The 25,343-nt window shown below is 30.9% G+C and overlaps 1 protein-coding gene across 2 annotated transcripts in view; it reads left to right on the plus strand.

The window, feature by feature from the left end:
* Window positions 1–25,343, plus strand: part of LOC148234885 (E3 ubiquitin-protein ligase mib1-like) — a 660,035-nt gene that overhangs the window by 329,338 nt on the left and 305,354 nt on the right. The window contains exon 11 of one of the 2 annotated variants that reach the window (XM_088185933.1): window positions 561–4,559. The exons of the other annotated variant lie outside the window; for it this stretch is intronic. Coding sequence (XP_088042059.1) covers window positions 561–600 — 40 coding nt within the window. The 3' untranslated portion in view covers window positions 601–4,559. Of the gene's footprint in view, window positions 1–560; window positions 4,560–25,343 lie in introns of those variants that run through there. 2 annotated transcript variants of the gene reach the window in all.

Raw genomic sequence — 25,343 nt, forward strand, 5'->3', positions numbered from 1 at the left:
CTACATATAAGTATTAACCACCAGACAAAGTCTGCGAATCGGTGATATCTATATATAATTATAAATATGTAATATAATTTATAACCAATTGATGTCATTGCAGCTGGGGCCGTTTTTTTTATAATAGCGCATTGTTTTTATAAATAAAAATTCGAGTGCCGCGCCGGGGCTCGAACCCGTAACCTCAGAGTTACTAGTCTGAGACAGATTAGTTACAGATTACGCTATTCGCCCTTAATATAAAACGTCTAGAGCTTGCTTATCTTCCAAGAATATTACTACAACTTTGCCATATACTGCACATATATTTTTAGTCGCTGTAGTTGCGTTACTTCCTTTTTTGATTTTCATAAATATTAATAAATACTATCTTGGCCTACAATATTCCTAATTCGTTGTTGAACAACCTAAGATAAAACAATGATTAAAAAAGTCTGTATAAAAGTTTCATTAAAACATCTATATATTTCGTGTCAACTAGATAGCTTAGTTAATATTTTAGTAGTTTATATTTTGACTATGCTCAACTATAAACTAATTATATATTTTTTTTGTTGCAGGTATGTTCTTTACACTATTCCTATTCCTGTAAATTGGTAAGTTTTTATGCAATGTGATATCATATTAATTTTGTATAAAACATGTAATTGCAGTTTTATTATAAGTTGAAATAAACCGTGGTATTCGTAATAAGAGAAATAAAGAGAACGTGCAAGTATAGATAACCACATGATGGCTAAACTTTGTAGTATTATTATATCTATAAAGTTTTATTATACTATGTCAATAAAATTATTCAAAACTAAGTACTAAGATTTTATTTGAAAACATATGGTTATTTTTCTGTAGTCAATTCGAACTTAAAATATTTTTTTCAATAGTTGCTATTTTAATAAATATAAAAATTCTGTAATAAATGTATAACTATGCTACAAAAATATAATAAAAAAAATTAAGACTACATATATCGATGGCTTAAAGTGTAAAACAAAAATCTATAGACAACTTGAAAATAGAAAAAAAAATATCTTAAATTTGTACTTTAATGTCTTTAATTAGAGATTTGGAGCGGATGTATTTGATTAAAAGTACGAGATAACATTGTTCAGTCATTTTTACTCAAATATACACTTTAAGCCATCGATATGCTTAATAGTATAAATTAAATTAAATAAGCTTTTCTTATACATTTAATCTACTTTTTTTATATTTTAAGCAAAAATTACGATTTGATTAAATGCAAACTCTTAGATTATATTTGATGAAACATTTATTAATAGCTTTAATAATGAGTATTTTATTTGGTTATTAAATTTCTAGCTATTTTACTTCCATTTAAAGACAAATAACCATATGGTTTATAAATAGATATTTTTAGTTGCAGTTCTGCCTTATTCTCTTTAAAAATTCATTCGACTAATATTATCAGCAAAAATATTTTTTTAATTTTCCGAAACCAATATATTTCCATGTAAATAAGGATCCCTTATGTGTATTTAACAAAACGGCTGGTTTAAAAATCATTTGTATACTTCGTTCTTAGAATATCACAATATATAGTATACAGAAATTATAGATTTCATATTTGAGATTCACTAAATATTGTAGCAATGTTACTGTAATTTAATCATTAATATCGATTACATATAAAATTCAACTATAATAGCATATTATACTAGCAAGATAGACCAGTGGTATAAGTTAGTAATTATTATTCTGAAATACCTGGGTTAAAACCCCATATGGACCTTAGTGTTTTTCAATTAATATTTTTTAGAGAGATCGGAATTTATGATTATAATTTTAATTCCGATTGATTATTACTAATTAAATTTTACTAATCTATTGGATGAATATCGTGTTATTAATTAAAATAAAATCGAATTAAGTATATATTGACTAGAAGTTTTAAAAATAGATTATAAATATTAAAATTTATGTCACTTATTTACAGACATTGTTTTTAATTCGATAAGTAATTGTTAATTGTTGTAACGTACTAGGAAAACAACTGTATTTTTTTCAAGAAAGATTCATAATATATGAATAAATTTGTTTAAAGATGTAAGTAAAGAGCTTTCAATGATGATTCACACGTTGTAAAAGCTCTAATTGCAGTTATATTAACTCACGAGACTTCCGATCTTATGAAATAATAGTATATTACTAGAGTTGTTACAATATAAAAGATTAAATCTATTTTCGTCTAAAATTGTATATCATGGTCGATCCTCCATAAAGTACTTTCGATAAACCTTAATCTTTGCTTTATAGCATATTTTATTTATGTAATTGTTTTTTTGTTTTTTCACTCACAGTTGCTTCGAACAAAACAACACCCTTTCAACCCCCCGATCGTAAATCATCATGTTTGGAATCGATATTTTACCGCAAACACCTATAGAAATGCCATGTTTTCTGTTTACTAGTATTTCTACCGGCACTTATCGAAATCATTGTAAGTGGTTTAAAAATGAACAGTTTAAGAAATATTACCAGCGCTTACAAGGCGGTAGACAAGTGTCTCGATGGTGTTTTGTCGTGTCTTTCATTTTGAGAAACTGTGCTGTGCTTTGAGCTTTCGGCTAAAGCGCCTAGAGGCGTCTTGACACTCCTTTTAAAGGCTTTCCGCCACAGTTCCTCGACGTCCGGTTACAACATCCTTCTATATCATCACTGTTTCTAAATTGCTCTCGCTCGCATCCAAAACAGGATGCTTTCACTCTCGCGTCGGCTCGTCTTTGCGTAAAGCATTAACTTTTTTTACACACTTCTTTTGAGGTGGAAAACTACTTTGATAGCCCGCTCTAAAGGCGTATTTATAAAACGAGATTTATTAACTATGCTTATTGTGAACCAAAAACCTAAATATTTCCTCCTACAGTGCCTATTTGGTATAGAAATATAATCAAATAAGCCGATCAGAATTTAAAGTCTTTGAAAATATGTTAGTATTTTGAAAATTACTCGATTAATACTCGAAATTAAAAAATTTTGAAATATTTCAGAAACAAAAATAACTTTAACTCGGTCCGGTAAAGGTTAACGTCTTGCTTTTATTTGGCGTTTATGCTCGAAGTCCCGAGTTAGAGCGGTTACTATCAGGTATAATTTTTTCATAGTTCCATAGTTGCATAGTTCCGGTCGTCGGCTATGTTAGTGGGTACGACGGAGAAATTTATTTTGTGTTTTCTGTTCGACAGTCCCGACTTATCTAATTTATGGCAATGAACAATATGAAATATCAACAAAAATTTTTTTATGTTTTATGACTATGCAGTTGTAGCGTAAAGTGTTGTAAATTGTTTATACTGATCCCTCAGCTTAAAATATAAATCAAAACAATTGTGTGTTTTAAAGGCATTTAAAGTAAAGTCAGTTCTTTGCGAACCGTTTAGCTCTAGAGTGAAAGGGATTCACCCAAATACACCTTCGAAGGATATAGATTTAAATTCTTCGCATTATTCTGAAGGAGTAGAATATTGTATATTGTTAAGAAAAAAATCTATTCAAGAAGAATTACAAAATGCTATTTTGTCTATAGTCGAAGGAAATAAGAGAAAAGCAGAGAAGGGAACGAAAGAAGAGAACATAAAAAGAGAGTTCAAAAAATTTTATATCTATAAAAAGCGAACAGATATAAATTAGAAGCCTTTTCCAACGCGTAAATGACAATAAGACCAACATCAACAGCAACGGAAAGGGTTTTTTCCATAACGGGAATAATAAAACCAAGGGTTAGCAGTAATATTAAATTCGAGACACTTTTTGCATTATTGTTTTTAAAAAGTATGTTCGTGAAGTTAAAATAATTGTAAAAATTAACATACTAAGTATTTTATTTATTTATTTATATGTACACGAATTTGAATAATAGCTATTTTGGTACATTTGGTAAATACTCGAAAGTACTCGAGTACTCGAGTATTTTAAAAATTTAATATTCGATACTCGAGTAGTTGATGGTTCGAGTAATTGGAGACTCTAGCTTCAAATAACATTTTTACAATGCCAGAAAAGCAAAACAATTTTATCGAATATTTTGTTAAAGAAATAAATGGTCGTGATGCCGAGATACTAGTATCCGACATATCGGTATGGAAAGCCCTAAACACGCCATTAGGTAATATATTACGCTTTATATATTTTTTATGCAAACATAAACGTCTGCAAAGTAAATTTATATCGGATTAGAAGAGCAAACTGCCAAAGAGCCAGATCCATAACTTGCACCAAGACACGAGAGCATCGCCTCGTGTGGATTCGAGTTTAGCAAAGCTGCGGCCGCAGCCCACCGATTGGATTACGCTTAAACGCGAAGACGATCATCGTAAATCGATTATATGGCCATGGCAAAGCTCCACGGGCGCCGATAGAGCGGACATTTTATGTGGCCGGCGCTTAACACTCAGCCTCCATTGTCGGGGATGCTACAGCGGGATCTCCGGCGAAATAAATACACTTACGTCGGTATTTATGAGTACACGTAAAACGTATACGGAGGCTTTTACGGATCCGAATCCCCTTGTTTCGACCGAAAATAATATAAATAAATAAAACAGACAGACGGCGCACCAATAGCAAAAACAACAACAGCAAATGGCCGATAGCAATAAAGACGGTGGTGGATGGGCGAAGAGGGTCGCGCGATAAGTTACTGTCCGAAATCGGTTTGGCGACTGAAACTCTAGACGATTTATGGTGAGATGCGTTAATGCGATTCAACTTTTTTTTTTCCATCCAAAACCCTGCTGTGCACAAAAACTAGCTTTGCCCTTACTGTCGCAAATTAAAAAAAAATGCTTTAGATAAGAAATAAAATCATATCTTCGCAACTATTTTAGTAATTTACTTTGTATAGTACATATGTCGGATTGTGATATCGACACTCTATATGTAAAATACTCGATATATATTCCGGAACACACGCGTCGAGTATTTTAGTATTTATAGGTACAGACGTGCAGCTTGTACTCGTATTTAAAGCTTTTTATGTGTTCTTTCATAAAGCACAACTTAAAATAGGACTATTATAAAAACATTCACATCTATTGCGGTGTCGATTCAAGGCCATTAATTTCAGATCATGTACGTATTCTAAAACAGTACATTTTAACTTGCAATTATTTTTTATTGCTATTAAATAAAATATATTTTTTTATGTTTTGCCTCCGACGTCTGTACTCGACGTTGGATAATTGTGAATGACCCAAATAAGACTCCTCTTTTTCTTGTTGTAATATATATACGAGGTATGATAAAAAATAAGCGACAATTTAATTTTTTATTAGATGCTTCAATTGAGTGCTTTTTTCATTTACAATAGATAAATAAAATCACGCTATTAAATCATAAGAAACACCAAAATAAATAAAACGGGTCGTTTCTTTAAAAAATACACCGCCGTGGGTAACTTTTTCGCGGATTAAGTCACAAAGTATCCGTCACAGATGCTTTGAGAAAAGATAACTCGTGCATTCGATATTGCCATCAAAACGGCCGTTTATAATGTGCTTAAGCGGCCAATTACAATTTGTTTAAAAAACTCGCCATCCTTTTGAAATTGGTAGTCACACTGATCAGTCTGTCAAATACAAAATTTCCTATAAAGGGTTAGATATTTTTTCCCTATTATAATATAGCTATCAACGCAGCTAATAAGTATTAATTTTTATTTGTTATTACATTGATCCATGCCAAACTTTTATTTGTGTCACAGAAACTTATCACCGAACAAGTTCATGTGGCTTTACTCTCTTGAGTCTTTTTGTTCAATTAAGTTTTTAGTGTCTGCTTAATTTCTTTACATTTTTAATTAATATGAAGGACATTATTATATAGCATTGCGTACCATAATTTAATAGGAAGACCTCAAAACCCTACTCATACTCTTTTGCGATAATTGATCGAATACTTCTTTTGTAACTTTCATAATAGGATGCATTAACGACACGCAAAAAATTGCTGCCAATGGTGATTTATCAAGAACTGTCAATTTTTAAATACCTCTCTTCTTGTTTAATTCGAAAGTAGCGATCTTAAAGGCGTGATTTTAATATAAATGCATTATTAGGCAGAAGGACTTTTCGAATTTTGTGATCGAATTTGAAGATCGCAAAAGCCGCTGCTTCTCTCTTCGCATTCCCTGGTCCAGCTTGACATCCGGAATTCAAAATTACCTACGTACACACCCACGAAAAACTTCACATATATGTGACAGTACAATTTTTCCACGACAAATTACATTTTACTAATGATGTAAAATTTTTATAAATTGTATTATTTGTGTCAGAGTGGTGCTTTAAATATGCGATTTCATTATTTCGATGAAAGATTTCTTGTCTTGATTTATTTTCTATCAATGGATTTATTATTTGAGCTATTATAAACTTGAGAACACAATGATTTGCATGGTAAATTGTTCTGTAAAACGCAGCATATGTGCGAAAGTGTCTAAATATAAACTTTTGAAATAAAAAATACTAGAAGTAATTTAATATAATTTAATTTTACCAGAGGTGACTATTTTAAGTGCCTAGAATTCGCTAGGCTAATTAAGTCTTTTATTTTTTATTAAGGAAAAATATCTGAAATAAAAAATTGTAAAGTTTATTTTGATTTTTTGTGAAAAACACGTGTTTTTTTTAAATCGATACCTTATTAATTTTCAATTATTATTACACAAGCGTATGTAAAATAAAATATGATACCTCACTTTAAATATATACTGAAAGCAGAGTTGTTTGCCTTTGAAAAATGAACACAAATACTAAATCTACATATTTATGAAAAAGTTCGATTTTCGCCAAAATATTAATCACATGTGTGTATATAACAAAAAATGTTTCATGTTTATGATGGTTTCGACAAGCTTTATTATTTTCATTGAATTCATTTATATATAAAAAAAATATGTTGTATTATTTTTTAGCTTAACAAACAAACAGTTATCAAAAAATCACATGTATAATACAAATATTTATGCTAAATTTATATATTACACGTTAAAAATGAAAACATTATTAACATACATTATATATAATTTCTAGCAAAGGAGCCCTAAATCACTTATATTTTATGATAAAATCTGGTACATTTATGACCACGTGTATGTATATAATACTGAAATATATTCTGCTTTAAGCCCCCTCGCGGAAATTAAAAGACGATCGTTAGGGTTTCCACATACAAACCATTGACGTGTAAGAAGATGTAAGCCTAAGATCAATTTATCAAACCTGCCTACTTTGTAGACGTCTGAAAATCCATCATGACATTTTGACGTACTTCATTAACCAGATGTTCGAGGGTTCGTTTATATGATTCATTATGAGTTTAAATTTTGTTTTAAGCTTAACGTTGTGCTCGAAGTAAAAACTTGAGCGTACACCTTTTATTTCAAATGTGTAGTAGTTTTAAGTCGAATGCAAGCAGACGGTCTTATGTAGGTCCTCTCAGTTCGAAAGCCCCAGAAGACTTTCCCTTGGATCGCCAAAGCCCTTCGGTGCTATCGGGCCTCGGCCACATCTCAATTTATCTGCCCGTAAAGCTCACGGAAGCTGAAAAGCCACCAAAGCCTTTTAAGAGACAAACCCTTTTCACTGCGACTTTTGTCTACTTCGTTGTTTCGCTGTACACAACAATAGAGCGAATCTTTCCAAACAAAATATTATATTTATCTATACAAATATTATAAATATGAATACACAGTTGAACTTAAAATGATCAATTAAATATTATATGGAATTTAGTTGTATCGATGCGAACATTTTTGGCAGTAGCAACATGCGCTAACATTCGCTTGGGTCTTTTCAATTTAATCTCGCTTTGCTCATATGGTGGCTCGTGTCTTAATCTGGCACTGTTTGCTCTTTAAATAACGGAAACTACCATTGTAGTCGTCTTGGAATGAAAATTAATGAACTTGCTGTTTGTTCAGTAACTATTTGCCGGATGGTATCTACGTACAGTATACACATAGACAGCTATACATATATGCTTTATTATTGCTCTTATTTTTATATGGTGATATTAAAAATAAATAATATTCATAGAATTTGAGATTAATAAAAGTTTATGTAATAATAAGTGAATGAGAATAAATTTTTCGGCCAAATTTTGCCACTTGGGAACGTGCATTGTCATATTGTAGAACTATTCGATTTTGTTGAAAATTGCAGACTTTTTTACTTTCTCGTGCACAACGATCTGACTGATCAAAACAGAAACTTGTTGTTATTGTTTGGCCAAGTTTAAAAATTTGTAATGCAAAATCACCACACCCGAGCTTTGAGGCAAGTTTTGCCACTTGAATTTTAGATCAATACTATCTTCTACGACGATTTTTGTCGTACAACACCCATTTATTATCTATGCTTATCAAATGATCGAGAAAAGGCAAATATATTCAAAATCCAAAAGCTCTTAGGACATTCCAAGCCTTACCAATATTTTTAATGTGGCTATGTGGCTATGTGGCAAAGGACTGGCTTCATTTTGAATTATTTTCAGATTATTACTTAAATTATAAATAATCAGTTTCTATAGAGAATTAGATAGAAAATATATTAATTTTGCAGATTTTTCTAATTCACCAATTTGAAAATTTCCAGTTAAATTAAATTTGACATTAAATCTTAGGTACAATTTTAAACTATTATCGAGTAAATTACTGCCAAAAACTTTTGCCATTTAAATGAAATTGTAAAACCACTGTTTAATCTAGCTACAGTTTAAATAAGCTTCGAATTTATCGAGAGCAATTTAATATTTAATGAAAAAAATGTAAACCTTAATTTGTATAACCAGTAAATTATTTTTTCCCATTATGTAAAAAATCTAACTTTATTTAAACGTTCAACGAATCTTTGAAGTACGATTTATTAATTAAAGGTACAAAAGTAAAACATCGTTCACCTCTAAAATTTTTAGAAATAATAAATAATACTGCTAAAAAAATGATTTTATATTTAATGCGTGCTTATAAAATTTACTAATTTTATTACAACGTATTTTTATAAAACGTTTAATTCAATATTGAATAATTAGCTCTACAAACCTACCATTATATAGATTATATATTATTGCTTTATAACCATTTTCATATTTACAATTTTGCTAATAACTAGAATGTAATAATAAATAAAAATATAATGTTGGTGGTTAAAATCTAAGCTTTTTAAATTCCAAAAGGAAATAACTTTTTATGCCTGCATTACACTCTCTGGAAGTTGGCCAAGGTTGGCCAAGGACGGAGAATATAGTGAGTTACTTCGGTCGAGTTCGGTCTAAAATGTCTCGGAAGTGTTCCGAGGTTACCGAGAACGGAATATAAAGTGGGGATAATTCAGTCGACTTGGCCAGCTTCGAGCGCTTCTGAACATTGTCGGCAAACGGACCGAATTCAGAGCTGTTCTTTCGAGCGCGAGCGGTGATATACTTTCCCTTTCGCTCTCTCGCGTGTTAAGTGACGAGAGTGAGAGAGATAATGATATGGTTTTTCACAAACTGAGATAGAACGATCAATTTCAGTATGCGCGTAGGTGTCCTATGGTTAACACGCACGTCGAGCGCTGCATCGTGGTCACGTGGTCAAGTTATAATACCACATGCTTATCTGGGACATCAACAGAATCTTACTGACATCTTTGAATATTTTAGCGCATCAAAATGGATTAATTAAATTTTGATAGTATATTCTTCTAACATATATCGTTGTTATATTTTTTTTCATACAAAATTAAATAATTAGTGGTGCTTGATTTTGTTAAAAAAATCGTATTTTCCTAGATCGGTTTATATAAATGTCACACCATAACGAATTCTTATTAAGAATCGATGGCGACAAATTCTAGGATAGTCACAGATGTGGTGTTCGTATTCTGAAGTATAATTTTTATACTTTTTGGCATTTTGCAAAAGCCGACAAAGATTTTGCGTAAATTGAATATTTACGACTGAAAAGTTTTCACTGATATTGTATTGGTGAGTGCGCACACAAACTTTGATAATTATCAGTAGCGTAATTTAATAATATGACAATTTAAAAATTGCGATTATTTGGCACATTTTTCGATCGCGCGCAAATATGCCAGCTGTCGCTGTGCGTACGTCATTCACGCCCGCCGTCCGGACGGCATATGAAATTTGTAGCAGTGTGGCCGCTACACGGAAGTCGGCGACCTCGGCCGACTTCAGCTTAACTTCGGTTCGGACAACTTCCAGAGAGTGTAGGGCAAGCATTAGAATTTAAAAAAATAGTACAAAAATATATATTATACATTATTTATTTAGCTTTATTTTGGACAACTTGCAATTGGAAAAAATATTATTACTGGTGTTATTTCACACCATACAGTCATATGTTAAGATGGATTTTATTATTTTTTTTTGTATATTAGAATTATATTTTTTGCAATAAGCGCGCTCATTCTATTAAATGTTTGTTTTAAAGACCGAAATTGAATGCTTTCAATGGTTTAAAACCTAAAAAACTGTAATTTTTTCATCTATTTTTATAAAAGTATATTGCATATATCGTATAAAAGTATACAATCATCAATAAAATAAAATAATTTACTACCGCTGGCTCACGTGTCATGTAAATCATTCGTCACATTCTATATCCTTGCTTCATAGTTTAATCTTAGGTCACTTTATATTTATAATATTTACGAGTGAAACACGAACTAAAAAACGCAATATATTGATAACTTATTTATTTATTTACAATACAGTGATACTATGTTCCTCTTAAAATATTTATTGAGAAATATATAAATAGATAGGCAAAAAAAATTCTTCACTATCCTACCATAAAAGTAGATTGAATAGTAAATAAAACTGCAATTTCGTATAGGACATGTCCGCAACTCGATGTTACACCATGACTTAAAAATCAATACTCTCATCAAGCAATTATAACATATCCTAATATTAAACGTAAATACCTAAATTGTAATCGATTTTACTGCCTATACTGAATGTCCTATCCCATTGTTCATAAATATAGCCGAATCGATCGAACGCGCGTCACGCGAAATCAGCGATAAATCGCGGGTCGCGCCCATTGTCCCCTGATTGCTTTTGTCCGACCAAATGTTTTGTACCTCTGGTACACGTCGGCGTGGGATTTGCGAACGCTTTGCTTAATATTTCGCTTTTCCAACAGCCGAACTCCCTCACACCACACACTTTCGCACACTCTCGCACCCTTTTCCACAGGTTTGTTGGTGTGCGCGAGAGAAAAGGCCCGGCTGCGCCCATCCAGTTTATTATTGTTACATTAGCCCGTTCCCGTTATAATGGTATGCATATAAACGTCGGCCAGATATTGGAACCATATTTCATTCGGTGGATCCGACGCTCGGCGAGTGCTGGGTGGTTATTTCACCTCCGAATTTGAATTTTAGCTTCTAATTCGGACTCTCTCACTCACTCGCTCATGAATATGTATGTTTCGGACGCCGAAAGCGCCTAAGTATCGGACGAATGTTAAATTGAAAAAAAAACAAAACCACACACAATCAATAGGTATAACTCAATGTTTATGATAGGCGAGGATTTACCATGGTCGCTTTTTTATTTATGTATCTGTGCAACTGTTCACCGGTCTATAGGAGATAATCTTTGGATTGAAGATACTTTAGAGGGCGTAGCCCTAGAGTCGGATGTGATAATAAAATCTGTCGCTGAGGGCGCGTAGCTGGTTCCTCCGGATGGCTGCTGGTAGATCTTGGCTCTCTGGTTGTCTGCGTCGCTTGTTCTGCTGTTTCTGTGCCTCCATCTGTTGTGGTAATGTTGACCGTCTGCCCTCTCCTCGTCAGAGTCCGGGCTTATATTCTTTAGGGAAATGCACGCTACTTGGCCAATCGCAATCGCCGCAGTGGCTTCTTAAAATTCAAGAAATCGGATGTTGTGTTTCCAAAAGCAAGTTTTTGCTTGGCTCCAGACTTTCGAATTTTTCGGAAAGGGTTTGCATTGTGTTGATTGATTGCGTCCGTACCGTTTTATCACAAAAAGGATTCTTAACGTGTTGTGCGTGGTCAAAAAAAATCTTTCTTGTGCCGTGATGTTTGTCTCATTGTTAAAGAATGAACGTTTTTGGTCACGGTCATTAACAATGAGACAATCGCCCTTTTAAATGCGCCTATATGTGTGGTCGCCACAATAATAATGAGCGGTGACCTAATTCACATAATCAATATTAGCCTTATACTCTTTAACATATATATATGCACTGAAAGTGCATATACAAATTATAGTAAGGCACACCTAAATTACAAATACACTCAGGACAGCCTAGAGTGAACCCAGGCCTGGGAAAACAATGATTCCGGGCCTCTTGACAAAAATGCCATTTTGTATATTTTTAACATCCTAATATAATCTCTTGAATAAATAATAATACGTATCAGTTAACCTTTTCTATGCTAGAAGTATATATAAAAATTAGCTACTGTTGCGACATATTTTCTACGAAATAATATTAAAACAATCTACTCATAATATTTACCTGATAATTAATCATGTTTTCTTTGCTGCTCAGTGTTGCCATGAATTGTATTTCCATTCCAAATTGAAAGTGACAAAACCGTTCCATCGCGGTGAAAGCTTTTAATTATCAAGCGTTTATTTTATGACTTTTTATAACAATATTACGAATGAGAATCGAATAAAGCATATCTAAACCGAATTTTGACCAATAGGAGAGCGCAAAAAACAATTATCACTTCTCAGAAGGCAAAAATCCACGTCAAAAACAATAAAATCGTGCCGTCTCCGTCGCAGTGGGAACGCTCGTTACCGAGCGTTCCCACTGCGACGGCACCGACACGATTTTATTGCTTTTGACGTAAATTTTTGCCTTCTGAGAAGTGATAATTGTGTTTGCGCACTCCTATTGACCAAAATTCGGTTTGAATATTTTTTGATCAGCCCTTTTATATTAGAAGTCCATAATAATATAGGTAAGGATAGCTATCATATTTTTAAAACATAGTGTAATATCGAAGTACATACAAACTGTGGAATAATATGTGAGATGCAATGTTTGTCTGTTATTCTTTCGCTTATTTTACACTGAGAAAAAAATTGACTTAGTTGGTATTTTGGCTTAGTTCTAAAACTATAATTAGTTTAAGAATTTACATTGGTTAGGTTTGGGTTTGAATAGCAAGTGGATATTTTGCAACTGTCAAATTGAGTTTCATAGACATTTTAGAGCAGTATATCAGTTAAATTATATTTTTATTAGTATACTGGTGAAAATTTATTCCAACTTAACTAGTGAAAATATAACTTTAATAAAACTACACACTCGCTGTAACATATATACATGGGATGTAAATAAATAATGAAAAATATGTAAATATATATATTATTACATATAAAAAAGTTGAAATCATATATTTTTACTAGTTATTTTAGTCTTTACGGAAACATGCTCGTATTTCGAAACACTCGTATATCAAATTAAATTTTTTCATCTGAAATAATGGACGATTAAGGTTTCAAAACCTAATTAGATTCATATGAAAATGATTTATACAAAATACGCATGTATTTATATTATTTTTTAATATTAAAATTTAATATACAGTTTGGCCCAGAAATCTTGAAATAGTGTGGACAATTTTTAACTTATTAATTATGTGGCTTAACCCATATAAATAATAATAATTCATAGAGAGTTTCATTACAGAGCAACGATCGAAAATAGTCTGTTTTTTTACAAAACAACAATCAATTGTTCAAACTTAGGCTTGGTTGACACTGTAATATTTTTCCAGTTTACTGCATACGAGATCTTATAAAATAGAACAGTGGCAGTGAATTTTGTATCAAGTTGTTCACTCAAAGGCCCTGCGGTAAAAATCCCGTATTCGAGAAAAAATATTTTTGTAAAAAGAGTAAATCCACATTTGTGCGAATACTCTTCTTTAAAACATTTCAAGTTTTCAATGTATATTATTAGAGCGACATACTGATTAAGGCTCCTTAGGCTACTCAAAAAAACTGAAGAGCAATAGAGAAACCAAAGTTGTTTATTTTTTAGTGCATGTCAAACTTTTTTGGGTGCTTTTTAGATTATTTTTTAATTTAATGGGTTTTTTATTTGTCAATAAATTTACATAGTTTACTGTAACACATTTTTAAAAATTATTACCTTATTTTACAACTGGCTAATGATAGATGATTCTCGAGTGCTAACATTCAGGCCGTGATGAGTAAGATTGAAGGACGTAATCGCGACTCTTTATGACCAAGCATTGAGTACACTATTTCTCAATAATATAATGAACAGTATCTTTAACGCTATTGTTGAGGAACTGAGTGGTTCGTGATACATGGTCGTTCTAGAGCGTTGACGTTCTCGTCACGTGGGGTAAGAATAAGGGACGCGATTAGTGATGCGTAGAAAAAACATACGACCAAATAAACTAATCACATACGTCACCAATCGCATGATTAATACGCGTTTTGCCCCCATAAACTGATACACGGATGCGAATTCATATTTATGTACTCTCCACGCGGAAGGTATGGAAATGTCGGACATATATTTGCTTTTGGAACATACTGCGGAACGGAGACAAACACATACATCACAGAGAATAACGGAACGCCCGTTTATCGTATACAGCCCAAAATACGTTTTTCTCCTGGCCGCCCATGACCCTTCGAACGAAATGGAACAGTCGGTACTTTTGTGTATCACTGTTAAATTCGCCGACATATCACCATTAGCGGCTTGCTAACTTAGGGTTGATTACACCTGCGGGGGCTGTTCAAGAACTCGATGGACCGATTGAAACTCGGACGTGACTTTTTTGAGAGAGCCAAATTGGTGCTTAATCGCTGCTGAAATAGGCGAACCTTAAAAATAAACGTGATGTACGATGCACCGCAGAATGCAATAAAACAAAGCTTAAATGTGATTTAATTGGTAATTAAATTGTTTTAATATTTTTCTACAAGTATGCTCCGACTAAATGAGCTTACATTAATATATTTTAATTTATATTCTTTAATGAGATTAACAATATATTTAGAATACAGTAATTTATATTTTATTAATATAAAATATTATCGTAAACATATTCAAAATACTCATCTAAGAGTAAGTACAAAACATATAAAAGCCCAAAAGAGCTCTTAAAGTTTTTTCGGTTCAGCACTCAGCATTTCAGTATTTTTTCCTGGCGTCTTTATTCTGATTTATAATGATGCATGTTTAAGCTAGAAAGGAACGAAACTTTAACGCCACTTTATAAATTTAAAAATAATTGATATGTGCTATGTAAAATAAAATAAATATGTATTTTTAAAACTTTATTTTTTAACATGCATAAAAAAAATAGTTATCAATAAATATTTAGAACGTCTATAGCTGATTTCCGAATACTTCTTTGTGCTTCTATTTTGAGATATCTTATCATATGATTGTTGACACCTAGATGAAAATTTAACATTTTTATAATAAACTTTCCAAGCTTTGCTTTCAAATTTGTCTAATCAAAAAAAAATGTAAAATATCCATAACAAAAAAAAATCTATTCTATTGCTAACACTATTGCTTCTTAGAAAGAATATCAGTGCATTATTATTGGACAATTTGACCCTTAGAGTAGTGAGTTAATTTATACACATATCTTTATTTGGAAGTGTGTTATTCTTACGTATTTTTCCATATTTTTATTTTTGTTGTTATTTATATTTTATTTGCATTTATTGCTTTTTACAAGTATTAGTGCTAGATTTATTTTACTAATTTTTTGTATTAGTACGTTTCAGTAATTTATTTTAACGCTTTTGTATTATTAAATTTCATTAATTTATTTCACATCTTTTTTTTACATTAGTTCTGAGGCTCTCAATATTTTTTTATAAAATTAATATAAAATATTCTTTGCTATTCTTATTTATTTTGTAGTCCTCAATTTTCTAGTGTTATTTTCTATAAAAATAATTTACATAAATCAATTTTTTTTATATAAATATAATGTTTTTTTTTTATTATTTTTTCACTAATATAAATATGTAAATACATAACTATATGGGGTACCTCAACACAGTGAACAATCGATCGCCGTACATGTACGGCGATACCGCTCAAAGGATTAAAGACTTTTGATGCAAAAACATCAAAATGTTCTCTATATTACTAAAGATTGGTCACATTTTTTTTATCACCAACATAACAAATGTTTACTTTTTCAAGCTCACTAAATGCTTACTCAGGTATTAAACATACTTAAATAAAATTAAAACTTACTTTACACTAATATATATAAACCATAAAACGTGTCGCAAAAAAAATATTATTATACATTTGCGAACTCTTCTTGATGTCTTTTTATAATGAATACAGTTCTTACTTTTAGTTCACGCAATGGCATACTTGATATTTATATGTTGTAAAATTATTTATATTAAAAAATATTTAGGTTTACCTCTATTTAAAACAATATCACTAAAACTGTAAAGTGGATGGTTATAAATTAATAAAATATGTTTATTTTGGACTAACATGTCTTAAATTACGTCCCTTTATAATGCTTTTATTTATAAAAGGGTTCTTTTGTATGTTGACGCAGAATTAGGCTTAAAGATTCAGGGTAGATAGTATTTCGGCATTCGTTTCCATCTGATTTGGCGCTGAGTAATAAACGTGATGTTGGATAAATTACTTTGTAACGTAAACCTAAAAACCTTTTATTTAATTTCACGTCATCTGATTTATTAATAAGCATACATCTATATTTAAGTATTTTTATATATAAATATAATGATGTACCTCTGTTGCATTTTTGATTATTTTTTATACAATAAAACATGACACGTGTCATTACACAAACCTCGTTTCCCCCCGATTCAATTCAATCTGTTAAATGCCGTCAAATTTAACCGCCCGAACATAAAAGAAAACACTTAACGTTGAAAGGCACGCTTATCCTTTCATATTTAATTCACGTGGAGTGTCTCGATTTCTTTACACTCCTTAGATACTTTTTCCGACAGGTGACAAAATCTCATACGGCGAAAACTCAACAATAAAATATGTATCAAACTCCAGCGGCGACAAAACGAAACTTTATTTTATCCTGTTCTTTATCTCTCACATTTCAAGTGTATCTCGTATTTTTATTATTTTTTTCGCTTTTATGAATATAGAACGTTTCTCATGGCATAATGGAATAATTAAAAAAACGTTTTAATGTCTGAAGACGTCATATTTTTTTCTTTATTAGCTGTATTGTTTGAACGCCGTCTTTACTAAATCCTTTGCCTTTAAATATTATGTAATTTGTATCAAGCAGAAACTATTTACCTTTGAAATATGTATATTTATTTATTATTCTGTTACATTATTTTTTTCGACGCTGTAGAGATTAAATAGGGCTCATTTAACGGCTGAAAGTACATACGTATATTTTTAATTAGAAAATAACTTGATAAAGCGCAGATATATAGTTTTTATTATTAATGTTTTTTAATCAAAAACATTATACCCTTAACACAGTACATAGCTGTGAAATCAACAATGAATGTAGCTACATTAAAGCTTACTGATTTTAAAGCCAAAGGTGCTTGAGTTTGCAGTCTAATATATACCGAAAAAGCTGATTATGATTTATTTTATAAAAATATAAACTACCACATGTATTGAAAAATTAAGATTCCGCCATCAATTTATAAAGTTAAAATGGCAGATCTTATAAGTCGGAGAGTCTTTAATGGCGTGTCGAGTTGTATTATTCCTGTATGTTGTGTCTGTAGAGTAGCTAAGATTTTTTGTGTTATATTCACGTGATGCTTTTTGCTCAATCTGCGGATGTCTCTAGTGTCAGTGCAGACTCCTGGTTCGACTCTGCTTCTGCGACTCGATGTTTTTCTTCTTTATCCAAGTGTCACATATTTTTTTTGTTTGCATTGCTTCTTAGACACAATCGCGAAATTCACGCATTAAAATCAATACGGTCCAGAAGACAACTCCGGCGATCGGTAACCAAGTGTAAAAGAACAATAGTATTATGCGCATAGTAGAAACAATTGTCTAACTAGTGCGCGTCTTTTCTTAACAAATAGTAGATTTTTCGGCTTTCTGTACTTATGGATGATAAACTTTTCGGAACAGATGTGGAAGTGGGTGAGGTGGTTCATACAATATTTCCAATTATTAACGCAATTGTTTGTTCACGTTCCTCTTCTATTGTTGGGTGGAATAGTGTGTGACCTTACTTTCAAGACGTGTTGATTTCTCTTTTCGTTTGTTTGATATAGTAGTGACAGCTAAATTAGAACAAACTGCGCGCATGTATTGTGTGTAACAAAAGATTTTTTCTATTTGAAATATTTTTGCTTCCTTACTGAACGTTTGGAGGATCCAGGTAAAACTTTTTATATATTTGAATAATCTTGTATTTATTTTATAAAGCTCTTAAAGTTAGTAGCTGTACATTTTTACAATTGTTCGCAATTTAATGTCGTTGTACCTTAATTATGACATCAATCTTCACAAAGCCTTAGTTTGAGACGATTCCATTTCCATTTTAATAAAAATATATGCTAACAAATTGCCATGGCAGAAGATATATGTGCATACATGTCGGTATATTCGCATATAAAAAGCTTGATAAATATGGAACTCACGTTCGACGGAAGTATCTAAAAAAGTGCACACAAAGCTCTCCGACCGGACGCTGTGCTAACGACGCGAAAATTTCGACAAAAAATACATACAGTCTGATATCAAATTCCGCTTTCACAACCATCGATTAGCTTGATTAAAGTGCAGTTTTTTTTACTAAATTTATTCGTATGGTTTTACTGTTTACCTTTAGATAATATGTAAATAGCTCATATATTAAGTTATAGTTTATTAGATTACTTACCAGCTTCATATGGCATATTATGGTTGATAAAACAGGTACAACAACTGCAAATTGAAGGATAATAAGAGTAAATATAATCTTACTTAATAGAGTATACCTTTTTATTTTCGGGCGTGTTTTGCGTAGTCTCTCGTTCTTTGCCTATTTAATATGTGAACAACATAGTGGTGATAAAACACTATTTGTGTATGTCATTCACACGATTTTATTAGGAAAAGTAGAAAAACATATTCTGAAATGGTTATTTGATCATAATTGTGATATAAATGAAAGATATATTTATATTTTTTTTATATTTTAAAATATTTTGTACGTTTTATATTTCGGCATTTAATATAAAAAGATAGGTTTAAAACATAAGATTAAATGTAAATGCTCCGTTTATACCAAAAACCATGGTTTATGTCTATCAATAATAAATAAACTAGAACCATTTTTAGTGCTTTAAAAAACTGTTTTGCATGCTTTATCGTACATAAAAGCTTTTCCATTTTTTTAAGTTTGCCGCCCTTATTTAAAGATAACCATTTTTTTCTCTGAAAGATTGAAAACTAAAATAAAATTGCAATTTTTGCGTTGAAATAAATACATTGGAAGTATAAATTCGTATAAAAAATAGCATGTACATAAGTCTCTTAAATAAAAAAAGCTTCTGCAAAAGCAGTGTTAAGTCAAGTATATAGTAAAAAAATAAGAACATCCCAGACGTTTCTCATTCTTAGACATTTTTTAATATTATTTTTTATTTAGCTTAATACATCTAACAAATTTAGTAAACATATATAAAAATATATAAAAAATACATAACAGAAAGAAAAAATAAAAATATACAATAATAAAGTCTTAATATTATAATTTATTTCTATATGTACGAATGTGTTTTTTTATTCCATTTATGAAACCCGTTATATTTTTGCTGTTTCGGATTTCTCTTGGAAGACTATTATATAAATCAAAACCTCCGTACATAATTCCCCTAGCCGTACTCGTTTTCTTATACTTAATTATCTTTAAATTTTCTCTATTTCTAGTATTATATTTATGTACATCTTTATTTCTTATTAAATACTTATTAAAATATTCTGGTAACATATTATTTTCTAACTTATATATAAATACTAAAACATTCATACTCAATATTTCTTGAACATTCAACCATTCTAATCTATCAATTATACTTTTACAATTAGTTAATCTATTTTTATTTAAGATTACTCTCATTGCCCTATTTTGTAATTTTTGCAACATTTGTTTGTCTAATTTATTTAACATATTTAATAGTGTTGCACAATAATTAAAATGGGGCAATATTATACTATTGTAAATTATTTTTTTTGTATTTATACTTAATATATTTCTTAATCTAGATAATAAACCTATTTTTCTACTAATTTTTTTTAATATGTAATTACAATGTTCTTTAAAATTTAATTTTGTATCAACAATTACTCCTAAATGTTTTATATTATCCACTATTTCTATACTAGAGTTATTTATTACTATTTTGGTACTATTATTTTTTTTAGGAAGTATTTTTTCCATAACACAATATATCAGCATATGTCAAATGTTAAAGTGCTACTGTGATATTTAAAGTCAATAATAATACACTGAAATACATGTGAAAATTAAAACCACAACCAATAAATTTATAAGCAATGACTTATGCCTTTGATCTATCTTGCTGGTGATATATTTCAGTACATAAGATTTTTTCACGTATTCATTTCGTCTCAGACACGGTCGGCCGATTTCGATCCGAAGATGGCCGCTCCTGGGAGCGTAATCGGTTTATCCCGTCGCGGGGGTAACAATTGCCTGGCACAATATTATGAAAGCCCAAAGACATAAATCATCCAACGAACTCCGGGGAGAAAAAAGGGCGCCAGCGCGTCACGGTGAGGGTGGTAGCTGAAAAAAACACACACACACTAAACCCACGAACAAGAAGGAAGATCAGATAGTGCTACGTCAAGAAAAAATGTGTGCTATCGGAATCGTTCGAGTTGAACGGGGACGGTACACTTATCGAATTAGCATGGGTTGTAAATAAGTGACTGATCCTGTTAAGTGTTATACTATATATGGCTCGACGAAAATTGAACAGGGGTTACTGTAGTTTGTAACTTGTTTATCTATTGCTTTTATATTTAGGGTGAAAGAGAGCTAGATCTAATGAAAAAGTCTAGACGGTTATGTATATATATTTGCTGAAAAAAATAGGGGTTAATTGTTCATTTTTGCTAAAACAAGCGTTAAATTAAATGGTTCAGTTATTGACATCGCATGTTATATTGTGCGTGTTCTTTACAAGGGTACATTAACAACAACTTCCTGATTGCATCATTATATGTTTATGTGATATTTTCTACTGTGTATTGCATGGATTTTTACTGTTTTTCTTGTAGTTAACATGTCGGTTTGTTATTGTGTGCGTGTACATGTATATGAGCATGAGAAGCGATGTAGCGTGTACTTCGTTGTCTCGCTTTCTCTTTTAAGGACAGTCGCTGATTCGTCAACGCTGGTATTCGTCATTAAAGTGGAGTGTGGCACAGAAGTTCGATCTTCTCTAGTGATTTATTTTAAATAATTTTGTGTTGATATTGTTTTAACCCAGATATGCACACTGTCCCATGGGTAGGTCACTAAACTCGTGCCACTGTTTTTTATTCATAAATTAAATTTTAAGAGAACAAAATTTCTTGGGCATATCTGGTTTAATTGATATCAAGGCTTCAAATATACACTGTAAGTTATTCGTTCTCTTACCCGTGGATTAAAATATTTTAATTATTTTTCCATTAATCCGTACGTTGTTGGTTTTTTTACACTATTCTCTGTAAGGCTTAAAAAAGTTATTATTCTTATCGTTGCGCCAATGATAATTTTTTAATTTATTCAATGGATTCTAATGATTTAATAGAGTCGTCGACCATTAAACAATCTGCGAATAATTTCTTTCCCCATTTTATATCTTTTTGCTTTTGAAGAATAGCTAAAGACTTCATTATTTTTTTGACTAGTGAAAGATTTTGAATTTTGCAAATATTTAATTAATGACATCAATGTCTGGTTTCTTTAATTTTATAATATATTTTTAATTTTCCGTTGAAATTTCCAACTTAGCTCAGATGTATGTATGTTAAATAAACATATATTTTCTTTTAAAATAAAAAAATTTAATATTCTGACCGAAATGGTTTTTAGCCATACAGTTCACGCACACAATAATAAACCGGAATCCTTATCCTGAGCGTACATTACAAAATTATTCTCAAGACTCTTTTAAAAATATATTTTTCAACTGCATAAATTATCACAGCTACTTGAGTATGTCGTAAAATAATGATACGTTCGTAAATCGATACTTTTTGTGGTGTTACATCTCATTTATAAATGTTTATTTGCACGCATTCGATTTTCAGCAGAAAAAATGATCAAAGCTGAAACGATAATACCGGTTTAGATTAAAAATTTAAAAGCTCACTATCTACCATCGTAAATATTTTTAAAGTTTTTTTTTTCGTTCGACTTTTGAAAAGTTTCTTGATGACAAAACTTCAGCAGCGGCGCCATCATCGCGGAGTGGTCGCCGGATGAAGTTTCTCACATCCCGGGACCATCCGATGAATATTCAGGCGGCGAACGTGTGCAATGAAGAGTCCTCTTTTCCCTTCGCCAGAGGAAAACTTGCTCCTTTTCGCCGGCCGGTAATGACCTGGTCACAACTGGCGCTCCCTGACTTTTTTTTTTTTTTGCATATGAACTCGAGCCACATAATGCACCCATCCATTATACTCACACAGCAGTTTGTTAATAATAGTCTTCTCTAAGTTTTTGCCTGATATTTTATATTAGTTAAATATTTTTAATTTGATTCATGCTATCATATTCAGGCCTGGTATAAGTGTATGCATATTTATCATGTATTTTTAATTTTTATTTTAGTCTTAATATTGAAAAAAAAATGCTACTTTTATATTTACAGATTTCGTTTGAATCTTTGCGATTTAGAATGCTCTAATAAAAATGTTACTTTCCAATACTCAAACGAATTCCTAATTTTTACAATTTTTTCTATCCTTATTACTTACTTTACAAGATATTATTTATTTATAATCAAACTATCTGATATGTTACTTCATTTCAGTTTGTATTGTTCTTGCATATGCTTATCGGATGAGCAACGTTATCATACCCCAACAAAGCATCTCTAATGCGTTATGATGGGTGTTATCGTATGTCACGTGCGTTGTTAAATTATTATTGTAGATGCGATATGCAAACGTCATATGTCATCAAATAGCTATGTGTACATTTGTGTAATCCTGTTGTATGATCTTATTCCCAACAGCTGTGATATGCTTTATAACATTAAATACGAATACATCACATTGCTTATCCACCTTAAACACCTTAGTAATTAAATAACTTTTTTCAATATAACCTCATGATTAAATAAACAATTTTATGAATCGTACAAGTCACGTGAAAGTTTCTCAATTTTTATTGAATTTGCTACATTGCGCGCGTGAGACTTTTGATATAGACGTAAATGCTTTCCAATATTTCATCTAACTTTTTATATGTCAAATTAAATTTTAATATTCCAGAAAACACGTAGTCGATTTTTCTTTCGTTTGGACTTTAACTTGACATTTTTTTATTTAATGGAATGCTTACATCTAAGTATTTGATTTATTTTCGTACAAACATTCTAGATATACTTTTTTATAACATTAATATATAAGTTTATTATTTCTTGAAAGACTTGTGTTCAAGTCTTATGTTTTTTAATTTATATTGTATATAGGAGCTTTATTATTTTATTATCAAAAACTCTATTTGAAAACGCATCTTTTATCTTGACACTTCCTAGATTTTTTCTCATGAAACCTGTGTTTTCTTATGGAAGGTTATCGTCCGAGACAGTCGCTGCGAATGGCTATGACTTTTTTCCACTCCCATTTTATTACATGATTGCGCCCTTGTTGCGGTTAATAAATGCAAATTTTATTGTTTATGGTCCATTTTACTATCGCTAATGCACGTCGCTTACGACCATCTCGACGACGCGACAACCGTAATTCGACGGGCGTTATTGCTCGAGACTTTCCACCCACCTGTGAACACATACATCATACACGATACACAGGTATAATACGTGTATAGACTATTGTTTAAACGGGACTATTAATACGTGCGAAAAATATGGTATGGCTCTTTGTTCGCTGTAGAAAAGATGTATGAATGCCGCAAAAATAAAATTTCACAAAGCTCCCAGACGAGTGTGTGCAAATATTAAGGGTATAAACTATTATCATAGCCCGGGGCGTATAAACACATTTTAAATATGGCGTATGTATTTTCAAGTATAAATATATTTCAATGTTATCGTATAGAAAACTCGTGATACCGATTATATTTGCTTTAGAGATTCTATTTGTAATAATACCAACAACGCTATTATGATTCCTCGTACGAATCTCTCTTTTTTATTTTCAATAGATGTTAAAAGCTTATTGCCAATGAAAGCTTATGAAAGTACTATTCGATTTCAACAGATACACTACTTACTATTCTTTATTTGCAGTGTTTGTACTAAATCTGGTTTTTATCAGTATTGATTTAATTGCATTTAGGTAACAAATTAAAATCATGATACAGCATTCAAGTTATATGCTTTTTTATCATCTCAAGTTTTGTAAACAGTAGTGTTATCACGTTTTATAACCAATTATTATGAGTGCTAAACACGAACGCCATTGGTTATAAATTAGCCTTGTCTCCTGTTCGTTTCCTTCAAGCTTAATGGATATGACACTTAATTATTCAATATTAATCTTCATATAGTCGAAATCATCAAGGTATTCTAATTTTAATCCCTTTTCCAGGTTATAGTGAGTTATTAATCTAATTACAAATACATGTACAATGAAGAAAGCTAATTATAAAATCAACCGAAGATTATATAACTACTATGCTCATGCATATATCGCATTTTTTTACGGTAAAAATAACTTATTCCACAATTACCGTTTGATACATTAAAATTATAAATAAAATACGTATACATTTAGATTAAGCAATTATATAATGATATATATGTATTTTTATTAACTTCTTAAAAAAAAAATATTTTTAATATTTTGCAATTTTTTTAGTTAATTTTAGTTAATCATTAAAGGTTTTAAATGCAATATATTTTAAAGAATTTGTGTTCAACTTTACATAAAATGCGTGAGGGATGTGTAAATCATCAGCAAATCAAATTTCATTAAAATGTAGATGTTTTCTGAATATAAATTTAATATTTATTTGTTTGGGTGTAAAGTGGATGTGGACAGACAAGATTTTTTTCTGGCAAAAATTCGCAGTTCATTGACCCATTTTTCTGGTTTCTTCTTACATTGTTATGAAAATGTTGCAGTGCGCATTTATGAT

The sequence above is a fragment of the Plectrocnemia conspersa genome, unplaced genomic scaffold (assembly GCF_051122295.1).
Source record: "Plectrocnemia conspersa isolate PC_06_02 unplaced genomic scaffold, ASM5112229v1 ptg000005l, whole genome shotgun sequence".
Lineage (NCBI taxonomy): Eukaryota > Metazoa > Arthropoda > Insecta > Trichoptera > Polycentropodidae > Plectrocnemia > Plectrocnemia conspersa.